The 20,965-nt window shown below is 47.8% G+C and overlaps 1 protein-coding gene across 8 annotated transcripts; it reads left to right on the forward strand.

The window, feature by feature from the left end:
• The first annotated feature begins 1,096 nt into the window (after positions 1 to 1,096).
• On the forward strand, positions 1,097 to 19,030 carry LOC103756919. Of its 8 annotated transcripts, XR_001920654.2 has the most exons (10): positions 1,100 to 1,212; positions 2,829 to 4,562; positions 10,159 to 10,333; positions 11,056 to 11,260; positions 11,675 to 12,297; positions 13,946 to 14,091; positions 14,886 to 16,052; positions 17,190 to 17,299; positions 17,482 to 17,633; positions 17,757 to 17,768. XR_001920654.2 is itself a non-coding variant. In XM_018072702.2 (7 exons), exons 2-7 carry the CDS (start codon positions 2,998 to 3,000, stop codon positions 15,679 to 15,681), a joined length of 3,510 nt encoding a protein of 1,169 aa, XP_017928191.1. In that variant the 5' UTR covers positions 1,100 to 1,212; positions 2,829 to 2,997; the 3' UTR covers positions 15,682 to 16,684. The 8 variants fall into 8 exon arrangements, 1 of the variants encoding a protein (XP_017928191.1); XR_001920652.2 differs by having other exon boundaries at positions 17,482 to 19,030; XR_001920653.2 differs by having other exon boundaries at positions 17,508 to 19,030.
• The last annotated feature ends 1,935 nt before the right edge of the window (positions 19,031 to 20,965 follow it).

Consider the following 20,965-nt stretch of genomic DNA (forward strand, 5'->3'; position numbering starts at 1 on the left):
GGAAACGAAATTCCCATCTTCTTCCACTTAATCCAGTACATTTTGGTGCCTGCCTACGTGTCAGCAAACTCTGCACAGCCTCTGGAAAGTCTCTGTCTCCTACTGTCTCACGGCCAACTCTGGCTGTTCTCTGTCTTCTCTGGCTCCTCCACTCTGCAAACCTGCCCCTGGCTCGTGCTCTCTGTCCCTCGCTCTGCCTGCCCCACTGTGCCCACAGGAGGTTTCTCCCAGCTGGTCCTTCCCTGAAAGTGACTTTTGCCATCCCACACACATCTTCTGGAAAATCCTGCCCTGGAGAGCAGCAACAGGTCCCTGCTGCCTGGCATTGCTCCTGAGCACTGGCACCTTCCACACCCGCTGGGAAAATGGGCCTCAGCTCTCCTGCAGGGCAGAGGGGTGCCCTCACCTGCTGGTGGGTTTGAGGCATTTCCCTGATTAACAGAGGGATGCAACCCCCCGCCATGTGGTCTGTGCTGTCACTTGAGCAGGCAGGGGCAGAGTGGCCACTGACAACCCATGCCTGGCATCACTGTAGCTGACCTGATACAGTGGGACTCAGCACTATGAGCACTGGCAGTGAATGTCCACCTGAAAAGAATCATGAGGACAAAAGTCAATTGTCTTCTCAGTGCTGACCCATCTCTTGATGAAGGGAGCAGCCACAGACAGATCCCACCCTGTCATTTCTGTTCCTCTACTTTCTTGCTCTTCTCCTGACTGCTTCTGCCCCTGCCTGTGTGCTTTCTTCTCTGACCCCCTTGCTCTCACACTCATACACGCAGAGCCTCCCTCACATGCTTTCTCTTCAGGCCTTACTGTATGTAGCTCCCTGCCTTGGGCCAGGGCAGCTTTATTCTCAGCTCTCACTACAGCAAGAGCTGTTTTCTCTTTATACTTACTCTGAAAGCACAGTACCAAAAGTACATGGTGGCTTTTAGTCCCTTGGCAGTGACCTGATCACAGACCAACCTGACAGGCCATGGCATCTTTTATTAACAGCACTTTCTCACGGGAGCCCTTTGGCACTACCAGGAGCCGTGTTCCCTACTCAGTGACTGGCTCTCACATCATATAATTCTCTCTTTCTTGACAGATTATGTTATAACCTATGATCACAGAAAGTCCTGATCCTCACGTTTCTCTGCTGTCACCTGTGGGCTCCTCCAGAGCCGTGAAGAAGGGGGAACTCCAGCCCCACCATGACAAGACCGGGTGAGAAGTGCCTGTGAACAGCCACACTTTGAGAACTAGTTTTAATTTTTATTTTTAGCAGTTATGAAGGATGGAAATAATGTTCTCCATTCAGCGGTGAACCAGAGGAGCAGCTCTGCCTTCCCTCTCTGGGATTAGATTAAAGATAGTTTCATTAATGCGGGGAAAGTATGCTAATTTGAGCCATTCTAAGCAAGGGATGAATGAAGCTCCCAGCACGTTACCAAGATTGGCTTCCAGGCAGCACACTACCTCAGACTTCCCCTCAGATGGAAGGTGTCTTTTGGTGTGTCACATGGTGAGATGCCTGAGGAGTCTTGGTCTTCAGGGAGTAACAAACCTCTTCATTCCTGTCCCGATCAAGGTGGCTGTGCTGCCTGAATGGTTTGCCACATGTGGGGAATCCAGATGCACTACAGAACAAACAGCCTGGGCTGTAACTTATATGGTTCTGTCTTGCTTTACCAAGACCTCTTCCTGTGTGTTCAACCTGGTTGGTTCCTGCCTGGCTTATTACTAAAGACTGATGCCTCACCATCCCAGCTCTATCTTGCCCTTACAAATCTCAGGCTAACCCCATATTTCCTGCCCAATCTTGCTGTCCTTTATGTATGGCTGTCCTTTATGTATTCCCTTTGCCAAGAAAGGCAGTGGACTGAGCTGTAGCAGACCCTGGTGCCTTGTGTGACTGCTGGCAAGTCTAGGAGGCCTAAGTCCTTGTGAGAAATTTAGTCTCTCCATTCAGTATAAGGGGGCTCCATCCACTTCCAGCGATGACACAGATACTTAGTTTTCATCCTGCTGGCCCAAACTAGAGTCTGAGGATTTAATTCTCTGCTCTGAACATGAGATTTAGTCACTTAGATTCCCGGGTCCTTACAATACTGAACACAGCTCATAGGAGCAGCCTTGGAAAGCACACCTTTCTCTTTCTGGGTCTCATGGAGAGTGATCATTTGGGCCTGTGGTTAAGGAGTCAGGATGGTGCCTGTGTGAAAGTCTGTGAGGTACCATTGTCTGCACTGGGAAGGCCTTTGTCAATGCTTGGCTACCCTATGCAATCAATTAACCATATGCATCTTCCCTGTTAATCAGAGCAATAAGGGGGCTGCAGTGTGACTGTCAGGCACAAACCCACTACCTTTATTTGTCCTCCTTGCTGCTTGGGTCTTCCAGGAGACCTCAGTGTTATATGATCCTTTCACACCCCAGCCTCCCCCTTAACCCACACACTCTTGTCTGCACCCCCTTTGAGGGCAAGAACCTCGCTATCTCTTGTAAACCTGCTGTCTCATGAAGTGCTGCAGTGAGAGTAAGCTGGGCCTGCAGCAAGCAGTTCTGAGCATTTGTCACTGGAGTTGAACCCCATTATTGTGAGGGAATTGCTGAGGGTAGGTAGGATAAACTTCTCCAAATTCAGATGGGTAGTGTAAGACCACTGTTGGCTTGGCTAGAGAAGAAAAAGATTCCCTGCCCCAAGCCCTGTGGCTCATCTACTAGTTATGCTGCTCTGTTCCTACGCAAGCTGTTGGTGTTGGCTTCTGCGTTCCCTGGAAGCAGACCTGCTGTTGCATCCTGCAGCTGCTTCAGTAACTCATCTTTCCTTCCATTCACAGGTCTTCCGTGCATGGCGACTCCACCCATGTGAGAGCTCTCTTATGTGAGTCCTCAGCAGCACATTGTGCTGTCTGTGGTCTGTGGACACTGACTGCCATCTAAGCAACACCACAGCTCCCTCCTCTCCCCCTAGACGCCACTGTCTTAGAGCCTCCATGTGCATTTGCTATGACATACATCAGTGTTGATGAGAGACAGGAACACTGCCGGGTGATCTCGAGCTGCCAAAATAATCAGCTCTGTGCACAACATGGCTTAAAGGATTTTTCGGTTAGCAGCATGCATCCACTAAAGAACCTAGACACTCACATTTTTTCTGGGGACTTCCACACTCTAGACTACTGCCACACGGGCAGGGCACCTTTGGCCGGTCCTGTGGAAAACCGGATGTATCGGAGCGTGGAGAACCTTCACTGGGCAACTGTTGCCGACTCTGGGCTGTATTCTCACTGCCGGAGCCTGGATAACGAGATCATCTTTCGCTATAGAGGCACCAGTCAGTGGACAGAAGGCTGTGTGGATGTGGCCCCAGTACAGAGCACGTCGGACTCTCCAAGAGACCTTTCTCTCCGTGCTAAACAGACGTCTCAATCGGCACAGAACGTGCTCTTCCCTCCCTTTGCCAAAGTGCCTCAGTGGCTCTTCCCTTCTGCAGAGGAAAGAGCCCTACATGGGGATGCCAGAAAAGAGCTGAAGGAGAAGCTGAGGCTGCACAGCAGTAAGGTGGCAGAGCCCTGTAAGCCAGTGCGTCCCCAGGTGGCCCTGCCTGACCTGATGGCCCGGGAGTTCTTTGAGTGCCAGGTGTGTCGGCAGTGCAAGAACGGTTGTGCTGTCAACTACTGCACGGTGTTGGTGGAACACACTGCCCTCAGGCGCGGCCTCACAGGGAGACAGGGACTGTGCTTTGCACACAGGATCATCAGTCCAGAAGACATCAAGCAGGAGGCTCAGAGGAGGCTTCAGCTCCGAAGGCAGAATAGCTCCCCCAGTTTGCCCCTTCAGCTCACAGGGGAAAGCCATGAGATGGGCAAATCCAGAACAGCAGAAACCCTAGAACAATACAGTGGGGAAACAGATGGCAAAGTCACATTGGGACAGAGCAAGAAAGGTCGCTGTAAAGGGAGGCTCTACATACCCACCTTTGAGGAATTTAAGCAGATGAGAAGAAAGGAAGGAAATTCATCTGCCAGCAGCAGTGAGACAACAGAGTGCTTGAATAAGGGTTTGCCTGCAAACCAGACACTGGAGAAGGAAAAGAATGTCTGTCCAGAAGCTTTGGGGACCAGAGCTGTCAATGAATCTGCTGTCACAGTGGAGGATGATGACGATGTATTCCACGAAAACCACACCTCTGCTGGCTTTTCCCAGTATCCAGCCACATGGGATGGTTTCAGGATGAGCAGTCCTGAGCTGAAGGACAAAACCTTCCATACCTCTAGCCCAGATACATCGCCAGTCCCTATTTGCTCCAGTCCAATTCCACGATCACCTTTACAGGCAGTAGCAATACACAGAACTGGGCAGGAGATCTTGAGTGATGAGCAGCAGAAAGGAGAGACAAGAAAATTAAATGATGTCCTCCACCTTGCAGGGCAGTCCCTGGCTTCTGAAGCCCAGTCCTCTTGCTGTTCATCGCTGCTGTTAGAAGCTACAGACTTATCCAGCTATGGAGCTAAGCTACAAAAAATGAAGGATGAATTCATAGGTTCAGCCTTGGAACTTATTAAGAAAAGGTAACATGCTCCATGGGGTCACCTGAAAGCAGTTCCATTGTTAATGATCTCGTCTTTCTCCTGATATGTACATTTAAGTTCTGTAGCATAAATGTGTTGTTGGCAGAGCCTTTGATCTTAGAGTCTCTGATAGCCACATGGACGTCTTTAAGCTGTTGAGCTTAAACTCCATCTTTGCATAGGATTAAACATCAAAAAGCATTTTCATCTAGACTTCGCCTTTTTGTGCACCTTAATCCTGTAAAGAGAGCAGCCATTAGTAGTTCTGACACCCAAATTCCCACCCCTTTTATTTCTGCATTAAATTGTTGAAATGTCTTTTTTTTTTTAATCATCTGTTAAAAGTAGAAGACAGACGAGGGATACAAAGTACTAATATGATTCCTTTGAAGAAAGATGTAGAGTCTGTCCTACCACTGCAGGACATGAATTTAGATAGTGTCACTTGCAGCAACAAGTGCTTTCACTTGCTGCCTGTATGAAGTGAACCAGCAAACAAGAGCAAGGTGGCTGCTATGAGTCTTTAATCACCTTTTGCAGAGCCACACAGCAGCGAGTGAAAGCGCTTGCAAATACTGCCCTTCTGCCAACTCAGTGTAGGCAGCGAGAGAAAATGGTTTTGTAAAGTCTTCCTTCATCTTCTCCAACCATGGTTTCCCCCTTCTTTGGGAAAGATGTCCACAAGGACTGCTTTTTCTCTATCTTGTTTTTGGACAGTGCAGTCCTGTTACCTCCCTCCTGCCCAAGAGAAGTGGATCCCTTTCTATGCAGAGTGGCTCAATAGGAATCAGCAAAGTTCTAGAAGCTAAGGATTTGGGGCAGCTATCACTGTCTTATCATGATGGGAAAAGGCTGATGGAAAAAGGAGGAATAAGTGTTGGTGGAGTGGTTTATTTCCATGCACTTGGCTTTCATAACTGGCTTTGCCAAGAATTGCATTTGACTTGTTTCCCGGCTGCTTCTGCAATCCACAGATCAGTGTGTGAAATGCCAGGGCATCAACCTTGTATCCTGTCTTGCTGTTTCTGGAATGCATGGGCTCTGAGACTGGACTCAGGTTTTGGAGGAGATGATAGTGACTTCTGCACAGGACTGAGAGTCATCTGAAAGAATTTCTGTGGAGCTGAAGCAGGGTGACAAGCAGAAATACTTCTGCAACTCTACATTCCAAAGGGAAGTGGGTGGTGTCAGAACCCTAAATGCTTCCCTCAGCTGTCCAGCCCAGCCTTTGTGCTTTTTTTCTAGAGTATGAAAACCCAAAGAAGCAGATGAGAAAGCTGTGGTACGCAGCCATTTTCATTGAGTAGGTTATTTTTGTCATAGATGTGAAATGAAATACACAGCCTGGCACAAGCCAGGAGTGTAGGAAGAGCTACCTCCATGCAGATCAAAGGTTTGACTAATATCTGGAGCCCAGGTGAATGCATAGCAAAGTACAGGAAATGGGTAGTGCATAAGATCTTTCTTCCCACTACTCTCCTGGTCTCCAAACACTTCCTGCCCGGGGCCTCTATGGTTTCAGTGTGGTTTCTTTGCTTGTAATATCTACAGTGGTTTTTGTTTCTGTGAATGTGTTCAGTCTCCCTAGTTGGATATATTAAAATCTATTAAGCGATTTTATTAACACCAAAATGATAGTTGATCTAAAAATGAGAATGATAGTGGTTCCAGTATGAGAGAGGTTGTTTCATGTGAAGGAACCAGCCTGGCCTGTTTATTTTCCATAATAATAACATCAGTTAATGGTGATTGTTATTGCCAAAGCACTGGTTAGTGGGAAACTTGAGTTTCTTTTTTATGGAAATTTCTCATTTTTCCATCATTTTCACCTGAGACTGTAATGTGCCTGAATATTCACAATTCAAGCTGATTCTCGCTGCAGGGGTGGGAGACTTTTTATCTGGATGTTTTGGGTCCTAAATTATGATTGTTGACATCCAGGCCACATTTTTATAACTTCTAAATGAAATGAGCTGAAAGCTGAGGATTCAGTCCCATTTCCACTGTTACTGAGCTCAGCAAGCCCTTGATAGAGATGTTGTGATGGAGTGTCATAGAATAAAATACCTAAAATTGTCTTCTTTCTAGTGGTTCTGTGTGTCACAGTTTTACAAAGCAGTTTTGTCTGTAAGTTAACTGTCTCCCTAGCAATTCATAGTTAATTAGTTAAGACTCATTCAATTGACTTAATATTTCACCAGTGAAGATTTGATTTTCAGTCTTGAAATTATGGCAGCTTTAGGCCCCTCACTGGTCACTGTATACCTTTAATTTAGGTTGTAGTCCTGGCTGGGAAGGGGTGTTGAGATCTAGGTGGAAATCCTGTAAGCATTTCAATATATAGTCCACTTTCTGAAATTGTTAAATGGCAAATTGTTCAGGATAAGGGTATGCAAGGACCAGGGGGGTTGTGTCTATGAAATGGGAGACATGGTGACAATAGAAACCTGCACAAGGTAGCAAAGGACATGACTAAGAAAGAAGACTTCCTGGAAAGAGTGTTGTATTTGGGATGGCACCAGGGCGGTGGATAGAATACCAACGTCCCATAGTGGAGGACTCCAAGTCAGGAAGGGAGGTGACAGCAGGGAAGGCGTGCACAAAAATGTTTCCATGAGTCAGGAGTCAGGAACATGTGAAAAGGGCTGAGAACTGCTGGCCTGAACAATGATACAAGCATGAAGAGGCCCATAGAGACCATGAAGGAAAGTAGGTGCATTTCCAGTTGTACACCACACCCCTGGTACTTCTGCTTCCATGAGATTCAGAGATGATGACCCAGAGGTTTAAAAAGACTTTCAAAAAGAACATATCCTCCCTGTGCTGGCCCAAGGGCATCACCCGTCTTGGGGGAACAAGAAAAACTGACACCAATCCCAGGCATAAACTCTTGTCCCAGTAAGTGGTTTGATCCCAGAAGGAAATATGCCACAGTCCCCCCCTTCTGCAGCTCTGCATGAGGGCAGAGGGGACTGCTTGAGCAGGCAGTGGTGCAGACCTGTTGGCCACACAGATCTCTGCCAGGAAGAGGGGACTGGAGAAAGGGGCAATATCCTGTTTTCTTGGCAATGTCCCCTCTTCCTCCTAACCAGAGGCAAAGGTTAAAGCCTGAAGCTGTGGTTCTGCAAAACTGCTTATATCCTCCCTGTTTTGCCCACATCCTGATCACACTCCTAGTGAGTGAAGCAGCACTTGCCCCAGCAGTCAAAGCAAGGATGAAGAAATCTCCTTTCACAAAAGGTGGGCTCTGCATCACTGCCTTTTTTTACCTCTCGCTGACCAGCCATGGGGTGGGTTGAATTTCTCAGTCTCCAGTAATGTTTCCTTAGCTCAGCTCTCTGGATACTATTGGCTCTTATTCCCACTGCAGGTCATGGCTGGAGATTTTTTTTAAATATTCCTATTGGTTATGGAAACCACAATAAGTGGTGGCATCTGGTCTGCAGAGAGCTGCTGTCAGCTTCACTTAACGGAGCAGTAATGTCCTGGAATACTTCCCATATTTAAGTGGATGATTTTGAAGCACTGTAAAAATGACAAATGAAAGTTCAGCATCTCTCTCAGAGTCTGGTCTGTGTGGTGGTAGGTGGTGTGATCAAGAAGATAATATTTCAGTTTTGAGCTCTGCTACTGACCTTGGACACATCCCCATTGCCTCTCTGTGCCCCTTTCTGTGTGTTTGAACTAGGAATGGTTTAAGCAGGAGCAGCTTTTGGAAAGGGTGGTTTTCCAGCAGTAGCACATCGTCCTTGAGAGTTTTCTTGTTCCTTAACCTGTGCCTCCCCTCCCATGAGTGTCCCCAGCTAAATTGTTCATACTTTACCCAACTCAGTGAAACATTTATGAAATGATCTGGGAATACATGAGGTCAGGTATATTTTTTAAACCCATATAATTTCAAGACTGTTTTTAGATCATAGCCATACAGACAGTTACATTGGGCTGAAGGAGTGGCATCCCAAGCGTGGCTGGGGACAGGAGGGAGGAAGGAGGCAGGAACCTCTCAAGCCAGGCCAGACCAGGCCAGTACCATGATGTGACCACAGCCTTGCTCTGTTCCTGCGCTGCTCTTACTGCAGCCCTGTAAAGGGGCTGGCACAGTCCCTACTACAGACTGCTTCGTGACAGTGCTGATGTTGGTATCCCCTTTCTGCAGGCTGGGCAGTAGAGACCTGGAGGGTGACAACAAAAAGTGAAAGCTGTGAGCCTGCTGTTGGCACTGTTGGCACTGTTGGTGTTGCTGTGCAAGCGATGTCTAAACTCTTTTTAACTGGTAGTGTCAGCAGAGACCTGGAAACATAAATGGGGGACGATGAAAAAGCATCAGCTGGAAAGATGCAAACCAACTTTTCTGGCCTGAGAACAGAGACGGCTTATGTCCTGGGAGATTTGTTCCCTCTTCAGCAATTTCAGTATTGGCTGATGGTTTGTTATCGGTGCCAACTGTCACTCACTGTAAGGAGAATGCCCATCTGTCTCATGTGTTTGCTTGTAGCTGACACTGTTGGAATTGCATATTAGCAGTACGACCTATCAGCATAAGTTCACAAGTGAAGCCTTTAAGAAGAAGATTTTTCTCATAGGAGATTTTTGTTAAGCATAAAATATATGCATAACCTGAAATATGTTCCAGACTTTGGCTTCCTGTATATACAAGCGTCCATATCCAGTCCTCACAACCTTGCTTTGTAAAGGGATCCAAGTCCATAAAAATAAAGTAAATCAAAAATAAAAAAAAAAATTCTTCCAAGCAGGCTTCATTATGCATGGAAATAAGGTGTCTCAGAGAGTCTGTTAAAAAAATGTATCACAAGTCGTATCACAAATGACAGCCTGTCAACTACTCTGTCAAGTCAGTGGTTTTGCACCAGACTGTGTCTGTCTGGAGAGGTGGTGGTGTCTACAGAGAGGGGAACATGGGGTTGGAACAGGCTGTCTATATCAGCCAGACCAGGCCCTTGTTAGCTACAGACAGACACGAATAAGGGCATCTCAGAATTGCCAAGTGAGAGCAATAGACTCTGCCGATCTTTTCAGGTCTCTTAAGTGCACCAAAAGGCCTGATCCTGAGATCACTGAAAGAAGGGGGTATCTTTCCAGTGGTTTCAGTGGGCTTGGGATCATAAGAAACGAAAAACAGAGGGAAAGCTCCTTTAATCCTCTAATCCCTTCAAAGTATTAGGGTTTTTAGCAGGTTTTCTTCCAGATGAGCAGTATGGTTTCTGTGTTGACAACATCTCTTTAAATAGCAGCAAATATGGATATGGCCTACTTAGAAGATTTTCTGGTCCCTATGGAGAACTTCATGTTTTATGGACACAAAAATGCCCTGTGAACACCCAAGACTTGATAACCCAGACTGATGTTGGCAAAAGCGCAGTTACCCAATTTGCACTCTTAATTGAGCTGTGCTTAGAGCCCCTAAAATGCATATACAGCCATCCATGCTGACCAGTCATGATTCCTGCCTGCACTTGCCCTGAACTGTTGCAGATGGTTGTTAAAACTGGGGCTTGCTGCTCAGTCTCATCTGTGTCAGGAACAGCAGGAGAATTGCATCCATGATGTTCATCAGAATCTGCTTCTTCCCTTGCAGCTGCAATGCTGAGACTGCTGCCAAATCCCCCTCTAAGGGACAGTGTGATCTGAGGGAAGCTGATCTCCCACCTCCGGAGGACAGCCAGCAGCCCACAGCGATGTCCATGGCAACAGAGACCTGGGAGAACAAGCCAAGCAATGAGACAGCCAGCGCCACTCCACCTGCAGGGAATGTAAGGGAGAGGAATTCACCTCTCGTCTTGGGCACGTGTTCAGGATTTTTTCCTCATTAGAAGCTCTGAAGGATCCCTTGGTTGTAGGATCTGGGCAGGCTGGGAGCCTTCGATCTGAAATCACACCAACTTCCATGAGTGATTAAACTCTGTTAGAAGCATTTCTAGTGCCTTTTTTATTACAGTTAATGAAACAGAAGTCGGTTTTGTGCCCCTGCCTATGTGCCACTGCATTTCTTTCAGGGAGTTCAGCAATAATGACTTCTTGGCTTCCAGAGCATCTGGGAGATCAGACTCCCTCCTAGTTCCCTCCTGGTCAAACTGCTGATGTCAGTAAGGCATGGAGGATGGAGCTGTGGACCCTGCAGCACCAAAATGTTCACAGAGCAGAGGCAAGATAGCTCAGAATCCTGGGGACAGGCCCCTGGCCTGGGCTGTGCTATTGACTCCTTCATGGGTATTTGACAGCCATGATCCAACCCGCTCGTGTTCTCAGAGCTACACAACAGCAAAGGGAAAGGGGTTCTTGCTCTTAGGACTGAGCAAGACAGAGGGACCAGGGGGAACAGATTCCTTAATGATCTTGTAGTGGAGCTGCATTTACAATCCCACTGCTGCTGAGTTGCCTTTCCTCTCCTTTGGCATCTAAAGTCCAGTGGGTGCAGACCAGGTGCTGCTTTGACCACAGCCTTGCTCTAAACCCTTTCCTGCCTTTCTTGCAGACCCCCAGTCCTGGCTGTCGCCGATCCAGCTCCGACATAGTCCATGAGAGCACGGATGGTGCCAAGGCCCAGCGGGAGTGCCGGCTGCGGCCACACTTCAGTGACCCTATGCCGACAGACTCGGTGAAGAGGAAGCAGCTGGAGCTGAAGATCGCGGCTGCAGCGCGGCAGCACGCGCAGAAACGCCGGCAGGAGCGAGACTATGGTACACGCTCTGCACTCTCAGAGGGGCTGAAGGGTCAGATGCTGAGCCTGCTGTGCTGCTGTAAATATGGAGTAACTCTATGACCTGGGGAAGGGAAGCATTCTGGGTTGTACCCAGGCATGCAAGAAATCAGGATTTACTCTGCTGCGTCTCTGTCCCTGTATGACAGGGGAAGAGGCAGACCAAATGGGTTCACAGGTGTGGGCAGTGCAGGGGTGACAGGCTCCAGGCTTCACCTGGGAGCCATTTGCTTCTGACCCTTGCCAGTCTCAGCAGCAAAACAGGGAGGGGAGGCAGCTCAGAGCCCTGCTTCACCAGATGTAGCCTGTCCCCGCAGGATTCCTCATGGTGAGAGATCCTCAGGTGAGCTCTCTGCAGCTGGCAGTGCCTGTAATGATTTGTGTCTGTTCTCAGGTCCAGTGGTAGCAAAAGCCAACCTTGGCCATGGTGGCAGCTTTGATGAGACTCGCCGTGCCCCACGTGGCTCCCTCCGCTCCAGGCACCATTGGAGCAACGTCAGCAGCCTGAGCACAGACAGTGGGATTGTTGGCGTGAATGATGCCCGGGACGACCTGGATCCCAGCGAGGGCACCCGGACCAAGTCAGCAGATGTGGAGAGGGCAGACAGTGGTATTGGCCAAATGCCAGCCAGGAAGTGGAGGAACAGGGCATCTGAAACACTGAGCTCCCTGCAGGCCTGGGAAGCCCACCGTCCCTGCACTGACTGTGGAGAAAGGGACCTGCCGGTGGAGACAGATGTTCAGAACTGCAACCAGAGGCGGGCTGACCTCTGCGAGAAGTGCCGCAAGCGCAGGACGGAGCGCAAGGAGTCTGTGCTGGAGTTTGTCAACACAGAGGCCAGCTATGGAGAGGACCTGCGCATCATTAAAGAGGAGTTCTACCTCCCCATGCAGGCGGCCGGGTTGCTGAGCCAGGAGCAGCTCCAGGGCATCTTCAGCAACATCCAGGAACTCATTGACCTCAATGAGAACTTCCTGGAGATACTTCAGGAAGAGATCGATCAGGCCTTTGACCAGGTATGATGCTGTGTGCTCTAAAGGGGCTAGACAAGGCAGGCAGGAATAGGTTTTGTGTCAGTGGGGCAGCATAGGTGGAGCAGAGGAGCAGGAGGTATGATTTCTGGGTTATGATCATCTATCTAGTCCCTTGTTCCCTCAGCTATTGTAAACTAGTGATTTCAGAAGCTGTGTGCCAGGTCATAGCTGCTGGCCCCACTCTCTGCTGTGGTAATGCCACTGACCTCACAGGCCACCAGCAGCCCTGCTCATTTATCCCATTAACAGGACCTAATGGTCCCATTACCAAAGTTAGCTCTAAGCTGGTTAGCCTGGATGCTGGTAAGAGTGTGACCATGGGGGCACAAAGCTCAGCTTGGTCAGTCTCTCAGGCCATGCTCTTGCAGCCCTGAGCTGACTCGCTTCATGCTGGCTTGGCTGTGCTTGCCTTGGCTTGCAGTTTACTGCAGCTTCGCTCTAGGCTGGCTGCAGGGCCAGGCAGCACAGGCTGCTCCCTGCTCTACAGCTCTGTGTACTGGCTGTGTACCACCCTATGCACCCTGCCTCGCACAAGGAGCTTTCCTGCCCCACTAGCATGGTGGTCAGAGGGCACAGAAATCGAAGTAAGACTAGAGCAGCAGACAGTCACTTCAAACAACATTTAAACAGCTCAACACCCTCTTTTCTTCAAGAAACCAAACCCCACTTGTTGCTGTGTCAGTTTCTCCAGGATGTTTTGCTCTCTAGGAAAACATCCCTTCTCTCCCTCTCTGAAACCCTGCATGTCAGACTGAGTGACACATGTTTCAAAAACTGGCAATTTGGACAACCACTCGTGCACCTGGCACAGTGAAGACAGATGTGCACAGCCCGTTTGATGGTCCCTGTGAATAATTTATTGAGGCAATGGCTTCTACAAACAGCCATGGGTTTCCCCATCTCCTCCATCTTGCCTTGGCAATCAGAGCTCAGTCCTGTACTGAAAAGCTGCCAGCAGCCAGAGAACTGTTCCCTCTTTTGCTGGTGAAATGAGTAGTGATTGCAGAGCATGTCAGCAGCATACACCTTGACAGAGTTAAGAGCATTACATGGCACCAAATTCTTGCTATTCTCATAATTTATTATGCACCCAGAAATCAGAGGACAGTTTACCATGGTATTTATTTTTCCCTCTAGGCATCAAAGTAGGCCAGTAACACAGCTGAAGGAGACTGCTTCCCAGCCAGGCCAGTTGCTGGGAGCAACTGCAGAAGTTGTTAGGTGCCATGTGTGTTACTGAGTTACAAGCCTCCCCTACACATTTGCTCCTGAATGCTCTCTGTTAATTTATGCACTGCTGCAGGGCCCCAGTACACGCTCTTGAATAGAGGCTCACTCTGGCCTTTGAGCCCCTGCTCTGGTGAGCTGGCTGAGTGCACAGGAGGAGGGAAGACAGCTCTTTGTTGTGGAAGAGCAAGCAGTTAGACCAGCTTTCCTTCCCCTCCCCACCCACTGCTTCCCCGGTACCTGCAGGGACTGCCTTTCCACTAGGAAGGGTGAGCCCAGCTCCACCTTTGGTCTGGTGCTCACCAGATCCTGCAGCAGGGTCATGCTGACAGGATTGAATGCAGGCTCTGTGTCTGTGTCTCTCCTGAGCTAACCAAGCAGGGAATCTATTGCATCCTTGCAGGGGGATGATGACCTGATGACTGTGTGCATCGGAGAAATATTCCTAGAGTTTGTCAACATGCTGCCAGCCTTCCAGACCTACTGCCTCCAGCAGTCCTCCTCCGTGAACATGCTCAACGCACTGGAGAAGGAAAAGGAGTTGCTCAGGTGAGAATGTGGCTACGTTCATCCAGGCTGTGGGGACAGAAGGGCACCAAGCTGAGTTTGAAGCCCTTGTCAGCCCAACTAGATCAAAGTTTGATGCTAACTTTCTTCAGTTACCACTCTGTTGGGGTGAGGACAGTAATGTAATCTCCAAAGAATACTGAGTTCTTGGTATCTCCACTGAGGCAACCAGTTGGTCCCCAGCTATGTTTTGTGGTAGCAGTGTCTGACCACTGCACTGAACTGTCACCAAATAATGCTCAGCTGAGAACAGCTCTCAGTCCCTGTGCCAGAGCCCAGGTTGGATTTCCACTGGGGAAAGCCACCGTGAGGCACACATGATTTGAATTTGTTTCCCATTCCTAGCCCCAGCTTACTGGAACGTCAGGCGAATAATTTGTCTTTCCACTGCTCAGCTTAAAATGATGACAGTGCTGTGTAATCTGATGTTTAAAGGTGCTACAAATTAACATAATCTGATATAAGATGATGTATGTGCCTCGCGTCTACATCAGGGTGTACCAGGGAAAGATCACACCCTTGCTATTTTATGATTTAATAGAAGACTGTTAGGATGCCGTGTGCTGGTGTCCCAGGCACCTCATCATGGTTCTGCAGCTGGGCACAGGTACAGAAATTGTTGTTGGTCTCTGAGAAGACAGAATTCACAAGGTTGCAAAACCGGGGTGGGGAGGCTGCAGTGCCCAGCAGCACCATGCTGTTCATTTGCTTTTAGGATTGCAGCATCTGCTGGCAGAACAGCTACCATTTCATTCTCTCTTCTTAAATCCCTGCAGAATATTCCTCAATGTCTCCCAGAATGACAACACAGCACTGCGGCGGATGAACTTGAGGTCCTTCCTGATGGCCCCTCTGCAAAGAGTCACCAAGTACCCACTGCTGCTCAGCAGAATCATCAAGGCCACCACCGAGTACCACCCGGATCACGGCAGCCTGCGGGAGGCCAAGAGCCGCATCGAGTCCCACCTGGAGCACATCAACATGAAAACCAAGCAGGAGGGGAACACATGGACCCTCCGATCCTTTCGCCAGGACAGCAAGAAGAAGAGGGAAGTCATTAATATTGAGATGAGAGAAACTGCCCTCAAAACTGTTGGTTGGCTGCGGGAGGAAACGCGATTTGTGATGGAGGGGTCTCTGCAGCTGGCCCAGCCCCCCGATGGCCAGTGGGTGAAAAAAGGCAGCAAGACCCTGAAGTTCCAGAACATGCAGGTTCTCCTCCTGGTGAACATGAAGCGTGTGTCTGAGTCCAGCCTGGAATCAGCCGAGCCAGGGCCTGTGAAGGATGCTGTGCTGGTACTCATCAGGGACAAAAATAACGGGAAGTTCCATTTGCTCAGGGAGCCCTTGAGGCTGAGTAATTGCATTGTCTCTACTGATCCAGACTGTGACGACACTTTTGAACTCATTGAGATCAGGAGGGAGGCGTTTGTGTTCCGGGACAGCGACCGGGCACGGACTCACCACTGGTTCAGGCAGATCAGGCGGTACTCCAGGGAGCTGGGCTCCTGGAAGAAGCGGCGGAACGCGCTGCCCAACATCATGATCAGCACTCCTCACACCAGGCCCTGAGTCCTGCACGGGCTGACTTGGCTTGACCAATGTCATGTGCAGAGACCATCAAGAGCCTCAGTGGCTTGAACTTGCTGTGCTCCATGGACAACACAGGGAGGAGTCTGATCCCCAAAGACTCTTAACGGCACTGGAAGCACCAGAGCCTAATGTTGGTCTCCAGCCTCAGGACTCACAACCAGTTTGTGACTCATGTACATACAGAGATGGTCTCCCCTTGAGGAGCAGATCACTAGAGGAAAATACTGTTTAACTTGTTGATATTGCACTGCAGGAGAATGATGTATGATGCTTGCCATTGCATGGATCGTGTTGAAAGCCAGTCTTGATGAGAGAGGTTTCCACTACTGACTGTATTTCATCAGCATTAGGTAAAGTCAGGGTCAAAATTAGGTGCAGTATTATGCAACAGAGGATGAAAGTTGAAGAAAATTATGTTTTCCACCACTACTCCTAAGGACTGTATTTCATTATTCACCTCTGTATATTCAGTCAAAATACCTGTTTAAAAAGAAAGGCCTTTCATCTTTAATCCACATCAAGTAGGTGTCAATTTGCTCAGATTCAGCTGCATGCACACAGCAAAAAAAAAAAAAAAGAAAAAAGAAAAAAAGGCAAAAAAAAAAGGCAAACATGAATAAAAGGAGTTTTTGCTCTCTGACACATACACCCCACATATGTATAGAACCTGTGGAAGAGCAGCATACCCCCACTGAAAGTCTGTTATTTAACTGACTTAGGGACTGGAACATAATGCTGCATCTGAAATATCTCAGAAGTATATGTAAATACAGCTCTGCTACCACTGATAGTGAACTTAAGAGTTTGCAATTATTTAAATGATGTAATCTAGTGTATTTCAAAATTTAATTGAAAGGAACAATTTACCTTGTACTGTAGAGTAACATAAAAGGTTTTAATAATTATGTTTCAATTACTTTAGGTGGGTGTCTTTTTTAAATATTTGTACTCTGGAGTATATCTTTCACATGTGGGTGGCATTCAGGTGAACAATGTGCCTACATCTACTCTGTGGAGGGGCTACTCCTAATGAGACTGGGAGAACAGTACAAACCTGCTACTCTAACTCTCACTAGACAGCAACAGACTGGCACAAAATCTTTTGCTCTGGCTGCAGTCCTGCCTGGGCCAGGTCTCAGCACACCAGACGTGAGGGCACAAAGCACTACCCCGTGAGGTCCAGCCTCTCTCAGTTCCTCAGCAGGGAAATGACTCGAAGCTGAACAATAGTAAAAAGGCAAATGGGGTTTAACCTTTTCAGCCTGACATTACCACTGACCGCTGCCTTGCGATTACAAGATCAGCAAAATGTCACGCTGTGACTTACACAGAAAAGGCCAGATTTCAGCCCAGGAGGCAAAATTAAGGGAGCCTAAATATTGGTTCATGGATCTTGGAGGACAGCCTGTAAATGTTCTTTCAGGCCTGCAGGGTAAAGACAAAGCCAATCAGTATTATTCAATACCAACACAGTATTTTTGTTACAGGCATTTTATTTTACAGGAGGATTCATACAAGCACATTCGTGTATTTCTCCAGAGATCAATCAGCATCAGTGGGCACCACATGAAGGCAGACAGAAGCCACATTCATAAAGGTAGCCCTAGTCTTGTAAAGTCACCAATGACACAATCCCTGAGCAGGCCTCAAACTGTGCCCAGTGCTTTGTCCTCTGGCCACAGCTTCAGGCACTGAGGCAGAGACCAGCAGTGAGACATGCTGTGTCTCACTGTATTTTCTCTTCATCTGCTGTATTTTCTCTTCATCTGCACCATCCAGCATTCTGGTGCTTCATTTTGTCCTAGAGGAAATGGAAAGATTTGCATCATCTGGAGGGTGCTCAAGACGTGAGGGTGGCTGCACATAGCTGAGCACTGTAGTGAGCAATAGCTGTCAAAATGCTTGTCAGGGCAGCAGCCTGGCTCCCTCAGGTGAGCTGGAATTCCCTCCAGCTATTTCCTAGTTGCTAGACAATAATTGTTTGTTCCCCAAAATACTGAACAGCCAGTGAAGAGCATGAGGCATTGCTTTAGTTTGCTGTTTGTTTTTCACAGAGATGGATGCCTGAGCAGAGCAGCTGCTGGAGGAAAATTTCTCTTATGCTGTCATGACAGATCTGCATCTATGAACCTTCAAGCCCCATTCACCTCACACGTAAAAAGCAACAGCTTGTAGCACCTTTGTCTTCCCTGCCAGGATCACAATGGCACAGCCATCTTCTCTCCATTACCTCTGGGGCAGCTTTGACAAGGCAAGGCATAGATACAAGTAAGTGTAACAGATTAATTTATCCAAACGGCAACTGGCTTTCACAGCCACACAAAGCTGCTGCTTTCTGGAAAGTTTTCAATTACTTTCCAGCACAGTGATTTTCTCCACATCAATTCATGCTCGAAACCAGCTGTGGACTGTTTGTACAGTCATATCTTTCAATCAAGATACCTTCAGCCAGCCTGGCTGTTCAGAAAGGTTAGAGAACAATAAGTATACGTAAAAGGTCTGATATTTAGCATCGAGCTTGCGTTTGGCTGATTGTTCAATTTGTTAGATTCAGGGTATTTCTAGGTATCACAGGAAGCACCTGCCTGCCAGGCTCCAAGTAATCATGGCCTATTTCCTCTGAACCAAGCAAACTGTCCCCAGAAGAGGGTCCATAAATAATCACAGGGTGTTGAGTTACAAGCAGGACATGTACTTGGTGCTGTAGTCCTGTCTAAAAAACCTGTGGCCAGGGAACAGTACAAGCCCTTTGATCTGGGACAGCCTGCTAGGGGAAGCGACAGTGGGATTGTTGAACCTGTCAAACCAGACAGAGGTTGTGCTTCCAACACACGTGCTCCTTTTATGTATCCGATGTGTACACAGCTGCTTGGCTGCCTGTAAATTACAGGTGTTGAAAGGGAACTCGAGCATGGAACAATCCCTATGGCCCTGGAGAGCCCGTGATGTGGGGTGAGGCAGCACAGGAAGGGCGAGGAGTGCCAGCACACTGACAAGGCAGTAGATTTCCATAATCCTTAGACACCTTTCTGAACTGCATGATCCCACTCCTGGGACGTTCCAGGTCTTTCAGCATCACATGTACATGTCTTACTTGACAGCCATGGAGATTAGTTGTGCTGTATTTTTCCATTTCTGATTAACAAACTGACAAAATGCTATTATAACCCAGGGTACTTGGGAACAGGGTTGTCTGTAAGCCAAGAAAGCAATTATTTGTTCCAAACTCCATCATATTTTTATGCCTTTCATTGTCATGACTGACAAAGTACTAAGATTACTTTTCAAGACTCCTGCCCACTGAACTTACCCAGCTAGCACAAACAGACCTTTCTGGACGTACCACGTCACAGGGAATAAGAGAAAGTTAGTTACTCCCTTGATTTATCAGAACTCAAAAATGACCTTTAACAAGAATTTAGTATAAGCCTTACTGGTCATTTACCAGGAAAACAACAAAAGGCAGTCTTTATTTATAGAGTTCATATAGTTTTGAGTTCTGAAGGCAGACACACAAGAAGACAAAACACTGGATTAAGAGCCCCCTGTGAGCTCAGGTCCCAAGGAAAGAAAGAATAGCTCCTTTATGAGTCACGAGGCTGGGTGGGAAAGCCTGAAAAAAACATGGGGAGATGAAGAGCGAATACTTTAGAGGGCAGAGACTTCTGCTGTGGTGAACAGAGATCTCCTTTATGATGTCCTTGTACATTCCTGGTTGTCCTTAAGAGAAGTGTGGATGGGGAAGGGGCGTTCAGTGTGGGTCTCCACTCTGTGATCAAGAACACATCTGAAATGGAGCACCAGCTTTGGTCTGGCAGCAAGAAGCTACTGTAGCTGTCACTGAGGACTGAGAGATTGACCTCAGCACATCCCAAGTTCTGAAAAGAGCTCCAAGACCATCTCAGATCTCCTGCCTTCACTGCACGTGAATTTATAACACAGCAAAAATCCCAGGAAATCAGATCTCCAGCAGGAGATTCTGGTGAATCTCGCACTCTCCTGCTTGTCCCTGACATGCTCAAAGGGAAAATAATTTAAATCTTTGAGAACTATATCAAAGATCCTTTCAGAGCTCATGGATGAGGCAGCTGTAGTAACTCTCATTTTGTGATGTCAGCTGTGTCTCCTCTTGAATGCATGTGGGGGTGAGATTCAGCTGGAATTAGGTTGACGTTCTCTGACTTGAAATTGGAAAAAACCTGAAACCAAAAGCAAAGGAGAAAACTGTCCTCCCAGAGATCAAATAAATATTCAAAGCTCTCACTGTCATTATTGAGTGACCTGTCACTACAGTGGAGTATGATGGAGCTAAAAGTCTTACTGATCAGGCAGGCAAAGGAAATGCCTTATATCTCTCAGGCTGCTGCAGAATATCAGTACAACTGGAGACAGGTACAAGCATTATTAAAAAAAAAAGTTTTGACAATAACAGTGTACAGTCCAAAATAAGACATCTCCCTCAGGAAGTTGAAGGTGATCCACTAAGGGAAACCTTTCTACAGCATGATGGAAAAGTTGAGTGATAGGAATACAGAGTTCCTGTTCTTCAACAGATATGGAAGAACACTCTGGAGGAATCAGAACACAGGCAAAGCATCCTGCAGCACTGGTCTCTGCCCAGGCTTGAGCAGTTATACAGCTGAAAAACATTGAAAAGCTGGCATTAGGCTTTAGATCCATTAGCAGGGATTAATGTAATAACTTGCAACTCTCCAGCTCAAATCCTGCCCCAGTGTGATCTCCACTACTGCAGGCTTTGCATCCCTGAGAAATTATCTTGGCTACAAATGAGAAGATCCAGTCTGCACACTGGATAGAGACCTTGGGAAGGTTCTCTGCATAGAACCAGGCAAAGGAATCCTTTGTTTCAGTGTAAGTGGAGCCCCAGTGGTTTTGAACCCTTCCCTCTTAGTGCAGGAGCTTCCCTTGCAGATCCTTGGGAGGATCCACATCAAACCTCTCTCTGGGTGGAGGGCTGGGCAGATGGGAGCAGCAAGCCTGGAGGTCACAAGAACATCACAGAGCAGATCCCATGACTGATGCCTGGGATAACCTAGCTGTGCAAAGAGCACAAGGCCTTTTATAGCTCTGGACCATTTCACATGGGCTAAAATCTTGGGTTGAAGTGACAATAAACAGGCAGTGACACCTGACAGGAGATACCCATCTTACCTAACTCATGCCAGACCCACATCACGCAGACAAGAGACATATACCAGATAGGACTCTTCCTTCCAAAATCAAACACTCCTTTCACAACACT

The sequence above is a fragment of the Manacus vitellinus genome, unplaced genomic scaffold (assembly GCF_001715985.3).
Source record: "Manacus vitellinus isolate BGI_N305 unplaced genomic scaffold, ASM171598v3 scaffold_22_pilon, whole genome shotgun sequence".
In the NCBI taxonomy this organism is placed as follows: Eukaryota; Metazoa; Chordata; class Aves; order Passeriformes; family Pipridae; genus Manacus; species Manacus vitellinus.

Bases quoted from the DNA above. Each gene is read 5' to 3' on its own strand.
- LOC103756919 (XM_018072702.2), top strand. From the start codon at position 2,998: ATGACATACATCAGTGTTGATGAGAGACAGGAACACTGCCGGGTGATC. The intron at 11,261-11,674 runs GTACACGCTCTG...GTCTGTTCTCAG, and splicing joins CCGGCAGGAGCGAGACTATG to GTCCAGTGGTAGCAAAAGCC. The intron at 14,092-14,885 runs GTGAGAATGTGG...AAATCCCTGCAG, and splicing joins AAGGAAAAGGAGTTGCTCAG to AATATTCCTCAATGTCTCCC.